Here is a 9871-nt window from a genome sequence, read left to right on the forward strand (position 1 = left end):
GGTGGCTAAATATAGATCTGCAGGCTGACTGGAAGGCAGCAGGAACCATTCTAAGCTTTGGTTTTGAGCAAATGAGCCAAGAAGGAGTGATATGAGGAGGAGAAAGGAGTGAACTGAATGGCACAGGATAGTTTCTACAGACCAGGCTGGCTCTTCTCTGTTCATGGCCTTAGGCTTCTTCTCTGAGGTGGAAAGGAAGTATGCACTGCAGCCAGCATCCTCGTCCTGAGTGAAAGCCCCACTTTAAGCCAGCTCTTCTGAGACCTGGGTCGAAGGGCCGGTTTAGTCCCCTGGATGCTCCCTTGTATCTGGTCATTGCACCAGGACTAGGCCACAAGGAAATAGGAACCTGGGCCTACATTGGAGGAGGCCTTGATCCTATGCTGTTTCTCACTGGAATGAAATTATTAGGGATCTCAATGTAGGGTAGTCAGCTGAGGTGTTTCCCCTCAGGGTTTTGGGGAATTTGAGGGTGGTCTTAGCTGTCCAGTGACAGCAAGAGGCCAAGGCTTAATGTGTGAGTTGGGGAACCAGTTCAGTGGGTTTTGCTCATGCAGGATTGTGGCATCCCAAATCCTGGCAGAGCACCTACAAAACACTGTCTTGGGCCAGAAAGGGTCTTCTTCTTTGTCCCCCATGAACTCTTAGAGGAGCCTTCCTGGCATCCAGAGAATTGTTGCTCAGACTTTGCCCCCATTGAACTCCTATTGAATTCTAGTGTCCCAGCCCTGCTGGTGACTGGGCTGGTGGTACTAAGCCCATATGAGAGAAGGTGACTGCTTCAATTTTTATATGTGTGTGCATTCATCCTTTTTCCTGGTTTAGATGTCCAGCTTAACCATTTCACCTAAATCCACTGAGTATGCAGACTTGTTCAGGCTTCACCAGCTCTGAGGCCTATTGTCCCCTCCTCTTGCCCTCTGTGTTGCTGAGGCTGAGGAGATATTTCCATTTTCTGTTCCTATAACAGAATACCTGAGGCTAGGTAACATATAAAGAAAAGAGGTTTATTTAGCTCACAGTTCTGGAGAGTCAAGAACCTGACACTGGTATCTGCTTGGCTCTGGAGAAACCTTTTGGCCATATCAGAGCATGGTGGATGGTATGATGGTTGCAGTACAGTATGTGTGACAGGGAGAGGTCATAGGTGTTATAGGAAGCCAGAGAGATTCAGAGGTGAGGCTTTCCCTGTTTATAGCAACCTGCTTTTATAGGAACTAGCTTGAGTCCTGCCAGAATGACATTAATTCCTACTGAGAGCAGCAGTGCCCCCAGTGACCTAACTACCTTCCATTAGGCCTTGCCTCTTAAAGGTCCCACTGCCTCAACACTGCCACACTGAGGAGCAAGCTTCCAGCACATGAACCTTTGGGGCACACACTCAGACCATGGCAGGAGGTCATCAGCTAAACTGAGACATCTTTTCACAATGTAGGAAGTTTTGTTTAAAAAATTATGCTGAGTTTTCATCTCTGGTGGTTATGTACATGTCTGGCTGCTCCAGGTTAGATTTGGGGCAGGGAGGGATAGCTTTATAACCTAATTTTACTCAAAGCTTAATGTATAATATACTGAAATGTCAATAGTGCATGCTCTGAGTGGTGGGACAGGGTGATTTTTTTTCCCCCTCTCCAAGTTGTTTTGGCTTTATTTTATAAGTCAACTGTCTTAGCTTGGGCTACTATAACAAAATACTGTAGAGTGGTGAGGCTGAAATAAAACTTCACAGCTCTGGAGGCTGGAAAGTCCAAGATCAAGGTCCTTGCAGATTTGGTGTCTGTTAAAGGCCCACTTTGTGATTCATAGATAGTGTTTGCTTACTGTGTTTTCACAGTGCAGAGAGAGAAAACTTGTTGTCTGGTCCTTTCTTATAGGGGCACTAATTCCACGATGAGGAGCTCACTCTCAAAATCCTCATCTATATCTAATTGCCTCTCAAGGACACTTCCTCCAAATAGTATCACATTGGGGGTTAGGTCTTCTACATATGAATTTTGTGGAGGGGACCACAAACATTCAAATTCAGCACTGTGCCTGATAAACACAGCATCAATGGGGAAGTCAGTCAGGCCTGGGTTTGATTCCTCACAGTGTCACTTAGTAGCTGTGTACTCTGGGCATATTATGTAGCTTCCCTAAGCATCACTTCTCCAGATGTAAATTGGGATATTGCTGGCTCCTCACAGGATCATAGGATCCTTAGATGTAATAGCACATACATGTTCCCTACCCTCTCTTCTGGTGTTGCTGAAGGAACAAATGAGCTGATGATGTGCGGCAGTCTTCTCTGTTTGTGCTTTCAGTGATGTGCAGAATGCAGCTGCAGGATCCGTCGCCTCTGCTTTTGCGGCTCTGGTGCTGTGCCCCACAGAGCTTGTGAAGTGCCGGCTGCAGACCATGTTTGAAATGGAGACATCAGGAAAGACAGACAGAAGCCAGAAGTAAGCGCTGTTCAGGCACAAATATTAGGTCCCTGTTGCCTTTGTATATTATGTTTTAAATTTTATATTGTGTTGAAACTAAGGAACAGAAACGGATTTGTCTACTCTAAAATATTGGGAGGGCTGGGGATTTAGCTCAGTGGCACCACGCCTGCCTCACAAGCTCAAGGTCCTGAGTTTGATCCCTGGTACTGAAAAAAAAAGAAAATATTGTGCTTCTTGTACCAGTCAGAGTATAATTTTCTGAAATGATCATTGAGTACAGTGAGGGTTACACTCAACACTCCATGTGCTATCTGAGGCAAATATCTAACACCCAGAAATGGTGCAGCCTAGAGCTTAACACCCCTTTTATCCCCTTGGGTGCAGACAATATTTGGAGGCATGTCGTAGGCAGCTTTTGAACTGGATCTGTGAGCTGAGCCTTCCTAAATACTGACTTGAGTTTTGTGATGAGTGTTTGATGCCTCTTTCCCAGGTTTCACATGAGTGTTCAGGCTCATGACCCCAGATCCTAATATTGACTTCGTCTGCTTCCTCCCTGCCTTCCCCAGTCTTTCAAATGTCCTAGCAAAGGCCATGTTCTGAAGACATTCTTCAAAACCCTTGTCAACACACAGCTGTTCTTCAATGATCAAATCGCCCTCCAGCTCAGCCCTAAAATGATTATCATATATATATGATATAATTGATTTGAATTGAAAAGCAATTTAGTACCTTATTAATCACAAAACTTATTTATCTTGACATCTGGCTGGCTAAAATTCAAATTGAAGAGGCTGCTATGGTTAACTTAAAGCCTGTGGGTCTGCTGGGGAAGCCAGTGGACAGGTTGACCATTTTCATTTCTGAGTCTCCTCCTAGCCAGAGTGGACTTTGTAATAGTGCCTGTTTTCTGCACTCTTGAGATTCATTCGTTGTATCTGTTCTTCATTACTTAAATAGAAGTCCAAAAGTGAAAGCCTTGAAAACTTTTTATTTGTATGTAACATACACCAGTGTCATGAATATGCACACAAATCATAAGTGTACAATTCTGTAAATAGTCACAGAATGAAGACCCTTTGTAACCAGTTCCTGGATTAAGAATAAAACATTAACATCACCCAGAAAGCTGCCCTCATATGCCTTAGAAGTAGTTTAAGGTAACTTAAAGATATATCCACAGAACTTAGATGGACATTTTACAAAAACGTAAATACTGGTTGGCTTGGTATTTGAGGTTTACATGTTAGTGAATATGATAGCTCGAGTCGGGCAGGCTGTACAATGTGTATATGGAATGGGAGCAGTGCTATCCAAGGGTACAGCCAACGAATGCCTGGTGGAGCCTTCTGAAGCTCTCAGAAAGATCACCACTCATGGTCTTTGTTACCATAGGACTTAATCCTCATCCTCTCCAAGCTGATTCCCCTGCTGTCTGAGAACAAGGTGAGGAGAGGGAATTCACTGAGTTGTACTGAGTATGTGATTTCTCTCCCTATTCAACATGGGGATAAAAACTTGTCACTCACACCATCGTGAAAGAAAGTCTGCAGTCTACAAGTATGCTGTGCTCCAGCTGTTCTAGGAGCAGGGCTCTGATCTGCTTAAAAGGAGCTCCCCTGCACCTCTGCTCTCTAGGGACTCAGTTTTGGGTGCTTTTTGCATGGCAGGATCTTAGCTCAACTCTCAGAATTTGTGTAGCCTTCAAGTAATACTAACTCCTCTGCTCATGTTGCTGCCATCAAACGAAACAGCACAGAAGCATCTGAACAGATTCTCCTAAAACACACCAGAAATCAGAGACAGGAATCCAAGGGAGATAAGGGACTGGGAAAACCGTCTTCTTCTTGCTGAGTTTGGATGACTCCTTATTATAATTTCAGGTTTTACTTATTTACTATGGAAAAGAAAACATGGGTCATAGCTCTTTTTACATCTTGGATACTGTGACTTCTAGAAATGTGTGCATTCATTTAATATAATTTTCTTAGTAACTTACATGATCAAACTTACTATAAAGTACTTTTGCTTCTGAGATTTTTCTTTCCTACTAAAGGATGCCTTTTGTTAGAATTCCTGGTTCCTGTTTACAAAATTGATTGCTCCATTGTTCATGCTTGATCAAGTCTGTTAGTTAAATATAAATGCCCTTGTCCTCTTCCTTCCCTGCCTGTACTAACCTTATCTCTCACTCTGTGTCTCCTCCCAGTACAGTTTGGTCTGTCGTGAAAAGTGTCCTTAGGAAGGATGGCCCCTTGGGCTTCTACCATGGACTCTCAAGCACTTTACTTCGGGAAGTACCAGGCTATTTCTTGTTCTTTGGGGGCTATGAACTAAGCCGATCATTTTTTGCATCAGGGAGATCAAAAGATGAACTAGGTAAATATGTTTGCCTGGACAGCATTTGGGTATGATAGTATCTGCTTCCTGATGGTGTGATTTCTGTGCATTATCTTTTCTGTACTCCCTCTGTGGGGGTCTGCTCAGAACTGGGAAGTTTCTAGATGCTAGAAAGTAATACGGCAGCAGGAGATTGCTAGCACTCTTCCCCCAACCTTGTCCCCTCAGGACAGGGGCTGAAGCAGTGTATCCAAACTACTTTTCTGGAATAAAATTTATTAATTGTTCTAGATGCACTTTTGAGAAATACTGAAATTACCTTCCCCTTGAGAAACCACCTATAAATCTTGCACTAAGCTTAAAATATGGTAATAAGTCTTGACAGTGTTTTGAGAGCAGTGAAAAGTATAGGTCTAACTTGTCTTATTCAGCTGCTTGACACAACTGACAATGTTGACTCACACGTCAGATTTAAGCATCTCACTTCAGTGTGTTGGATCTATTATGCAGTTAATCAAGCTCCCAGACTTAACTGGTGTGTTTAATAAGACAATTTTAGTTTTTCATGGTAAAGAAAGAATTGGGGCTTTTGGGCATTAACATATTTACTTCAGGGTGAGAAGGCTGAAAAAGATGTGGACTGTGTTTCCGTGGCCCCTCCTCATTCGCCGAGGTGAGGCCCTGCCATGCTGTGGGAGCCTGCTGTTTTGTGCAGACCAGGGCAGCGGCTCTGGGTGACCAGCCTAAACACAGCCCTGTCTAGGGCTTCTTGTTCTGGCGAGGCCCAGGCCAGACACTGGCTGCTAAAGGGAACCATGTATTCTGGGCTTTGACAGTTTTCTCAAAGCATTGTATTCTGTAGCATTAGTATTTTGGTTTTTATCTACCTGTGGCCACTGATTTTTAGAAATATATAGCATCAGCTGTTTTTGAGATAAAACATCATTTGCTATTTTTCTTCTCTAGGCCCTGTCCCTTTGATGTTAAGTGGTGGAGTTGGTGGAATTTGCTTGTGGCTTGCTGTATACCCAGTGGATTGTATAAAATCCAGAATTCAAGTTCTTTCCATGTCTGGAAAACAGGCAGGATTTATCGGAACCTTTCTAAGTGTTGTGAGAAATGAAGGTGAGTCTGCTAATTGCAGAAACAGAGTAGGTATGTACAGACAGGTCACTTTATACTCGTCTTATCTGAGGTTTGATCAGATGTGTAATTGCTCTCTTCTCCCTACTTCATGTCCTATTTCTAGCACTGCATGTTAATACACATTTGTGTCTTTGTTTGCCAGACCCTTGCCTTAGCTTATTTCCATTCTCAAGAATTTGTTTGAGACAAGATATTACTGTGTAGCCCAGGCTGGCCTTAAACTCAGAGTGATCCTCCTGTCTCAGCCTCCCTAGTGCTGGGATTATAAGGGTGTGCTATCATGCTATCAAGGCTCTCACAAATCTTTAAAGTTCAATTTTGTAACCCTTGTACTAGATACCTGTCAGGATTCTTTGTTCTTAACAGCCTGGAGGGAATTTTTAAGATATGGACTCAATCTAAGGGTTTAAATGATTTGAAGTTCACACCACTTGGTTTAGAGAATACAGACATTATCAGAGCATGATCTCTAACAGGACCACTTTAGGACTTTAAAAGAATATATAAGTCTTAATGCTGTTTCTGGAATCAGAAATGGACTGAATAACTTTTGACTGAATAACTTTTTATAGTGATTGGCTATAATTTTTAGAGGTATGTAGGAGGATAAAGACTAGTTGTTTGTGTAAATCTGACTTTATGCAACCTGTCCCTTCTGTATCTAGTATACATGTTAAAAATTGAGTGATGAACTTCTGTTTTGATTTTTAAAAGAAAGAGCACAACACAGAAACAACTTTAATTTATGTCCCAAATAGAGCACAGAAATCTTCTACATTATCAGTAATGACTTCCCTTTAAATTCACATGATGCTTTATAGTTTTGCCAAGTATGCATGCCCCCCTTATCTAATTCAGTACTCACAGCCATGCTAGGTGGTGCTAATACAGAAAAGGGGCCTCTGACTTTGGTGTAGGTGCTCTTGCTGCTGCCTTGGGCTTTATGGTTGCCTCTGTCTGGCTGGGTCAGGCCTTAGCTGTACCCCATCCATATTCCATTAACCAGGCATGAAATAGGTATATATACCAATTAGCTTTTCCAGGAAACCTGAACATGTTTGTGTAAGTCTGTTTAGGAAAGTGGAAGTTAGTCCTTCCATCACTTGTTGAGTCTTAGTGCTATTGTCTGGATATGTAAGCACAAATATTCCTGTTCTCTGCAGCTGCATGGGGTATCCCCAAGGAAGGGTCATCAGTCTTTGCTTGCCCTTTTGTTTTCTAGGAATAACAGCTTTATATTCTGGACTGAAACCTACAATGATTCGCGCCTTCCCTGCCAATGGCTCACTATTTTTGGCCTACGAGTACAGTAGGAAGTTGATGATGAGCCAGATGGAAGCATTCTGAAGTGCCTGGTGGGCCTGCCTCCAAAGCACAGGCATTTGAGGACTACTGATCATCTCAGGGTTTCATGGAGTACAAGAACAACGTGGAATTATTTTGATTTATTGGAAATTTTCTCTTTATCTTCCCTTCTACCCTAAACCTTAAACTTGATGGAAGCACCTCTATTTTACATCACACAATTCCTGCCCATAATTGAAAGAGAAAAGTTGTTGCTCTAGCCCTTGATAAAATACACCAGATGGCTTGTGGTCCTACGCACCTAACTTGAAAGGCTTCATGTAGTTCTGTCAGACCATTGTTTATGCATAAAACTGTGTGTATACATGCAGTTTGGATGTTTATGTATTGAGGGAAACACAGTTTGGTTCCATGGTTAACCTCAAATACTACCAGAAAACCCAGAGGTGACTGTGTGTGTATGTGAAAATGGTTATAAATGATTGCTTAACCCATTGTAGATGTACTTAAAGTCTACTGTACTTATGTACTAAGAGGTTAAAGGTTTTTAAGTGGTACTTGAAAACTAAAATATTCACATAGATTTCTAAGAAAATAGGCTTGCATACTGGTGTGGCTTCTGTATTCTTGAAAAAGTTTCAGAGTTTCATTGTGGATTTTTTCCATGATCCTTTACTGTTAAAATAGTGCCATTCATTTTCTAGGTGGGCTTGTATTCTGTGTTCTGAGTGTACTGCTAGTTGTGACCCAGACCATCAGGCCTTTGGGGAGCAGTATAACTCTTACCAGCTTCCTTCCTCCCCTTCTCCCAAAGAGCTTCCCCTGAGCTTGGCTGTAGATAGAGGGTGGGCCGAGGGGATGCGCTGTGCTGCTGTGCTGTGATGAAGATCCATGTGGCTCACAGCAGCTCTTACCTAATTCTGTCTCTTGGTCCTGACCTGGGTAGACTTGCAGTCCATCCACTTTGGAATATTCATTGTCTCACCTGTCCTACTTTACTTCTACCAATTGGAAGCTCTTCCAGAGGGGAGAGAGTACCAAACCCAAGAGAAGCCTTTGCTCCCTGTTCGATGATCTAATGATAGTCATGGGTGCAGCCCTCTTCTGTCAAACAGAGCAGAAACAGTGCTTAGAGTTCACAGTAAGTGAGCCTCACCTGTCCTGAAGTTTACCTTGGGATCCATAACTCCCTGCCATGCATCTTGGTGCCTTCTGTACTTTGGGCTGGCAGGCAGTCCTGAATTTTAATAACTTTAGATGGGCTGTGCCTTTATAAAGCACACTTAATAACTATAGCACACTATAATAACTTTAGATGGGGAGCATAAGAAAAGCAATTTTATTAAACTAGGCAGTGTGTATTCCTAACCAAGAAAAGCAAATCCCACTGGAGATCTGATCCACATGGATTTGGGATGGACAACTGTTCTTTGGCTATGGAGTTACGGTCAGGAATCAGTCTTGTCACACTAAAGTGCCCTTCTCGTTCTGTGCTGCTCTAAGACCAGCAGGGTGCTCTCAATAAATATTCTTAAGAGGTCTGAAAAGCCAGAAGTAAGCAGGCTGAGGATGTTAATGAATCCTTACCTTGTATGTCTGTTCCTGTGGGCAGAATGGCAACTCTGGGTAAAACCTTATTTCCTTAAGCTTCCTGCTATTTGCCATGCCTCTGGCAACTCTTAGCCATTGTGCCAGGATCTGGAGGGTGGAAGCAAGGTGCATGCTGCCAAATGTGGAGGGCTGAGAGCTATGGATTTGGGGCAGTGCTGCTTGTCGTGCTATAGCTGGTCCTCTGTTTACCCCCACCTCTTTTTTTATGATACTGCAGATGAAACCTAGGGCCTTCACACTGAGCTACATCCCCGGCTCTATCTTCTAATTTTGAGACAGGGTCTCATTAAATCACTAAGTTGCCCAGGCTAGGTTCAAGCTTGCAGTTTTCCTGCCTCAGCCTTCCAGAACCTCCATTTTTTTCTTTACAAGAAAACCATTTTTTATACTTTATTTTTCTCTATATATTTAAATGGTCAGTAGCTACTAAGTGGTGCTTCAACTGAACAAGCCTGGATTGAAGTAAAATAGAGAAAATGGGACTGGCTGCTAGCAAGAAGGGAGCTGCTTAGGAGTCCATGGTCCTCCTTCATGGCACTCAGGGGCTGGTCCCAGGCAGTGCAGTTGGCAGATCTTTTCACAGATTGTCCATTAAAGATTTAACTAAATATCTTCAATAGCAATAGTCTGAAGCAAGTGAAGTGAGGAATCAAAAGACGAATTTTTTTCATTCTGTCTGTTTAATTTGTGGTTCAATATTTGGATACAGTTTGTAACATTTCAGATCTGTACTCCAGAGAAAAATATAACTTGAAATTATGTTTAAAGAAATTTGAGTCTTATATTATCATTAAATTATTTACCTAATGTGAGTCTATGGTGAGTTTTATTTGTCTTTTGTATCCATGCTAAGAACCAATAATCAAAAAATGAGTTACTCTGTTTCAAGGTGGTAGTTTTACTACAAAGCATTTTTCACAAAGGTTCTGGATGTAAAATAATTTCACTATAGGCAAGTTGGTAAAAAAAAAAATTCATATATACTGCAGTTATGTAATGACCCTGTAGAATTTTTTTACTCTACCTCTTATTCTGTTGTTAAA

The 9871-nt window shown here is 42.2% G+C and overlaps 1 protein-coding gene across 1 annotated transcript in view; it reads left to right on the plus strand.

The window, feature by feature from the left end:
- The window catches only part of Slc25a15 (solute carrier family 25 member 15), a 22867-nt gene extending 13227 nt beyond the window's left edge, over positions 1-9640 (plus strand). The window contains exons 4-7 of the mRNA XM_087199578.1: positions 2304-2441; positions 4636-4805; positions 5733-5891; positions 7135-9640. Of these exons, the coding sequence (XP_087055704.1) occupies positions 2304-2441; positions 4636-4805; positions 5733-5891; positions 7135-7259 (592 nt within the window). The 3' untranslated portion in view covers positions 7260-9640. The remainder of the gene's footprint in view (positions 1-2303; positions 2442-4635; positions 4806-5732; positions 5892-7134) is intronic.
- Positions 9641-9871: the final 231 nt, after the last annotated feature.

This window comes from Heterocephalus glaber, unplaced genomic scaffold (assembly GCF_053883595.1).
Source record: "Heterocephalus glaber isolate CG9 unplaced genomic scaffold, H.glaber_assembly_v1.0 deba00001720, whole genome shotgun sequence".
NCBI classification, from domain to species: Eukaryota; Metazoa; Chordata; class Mammalia; order Rodentia; family Bathyergidae; genus Heterocephalus; species Heterocephalus glaber.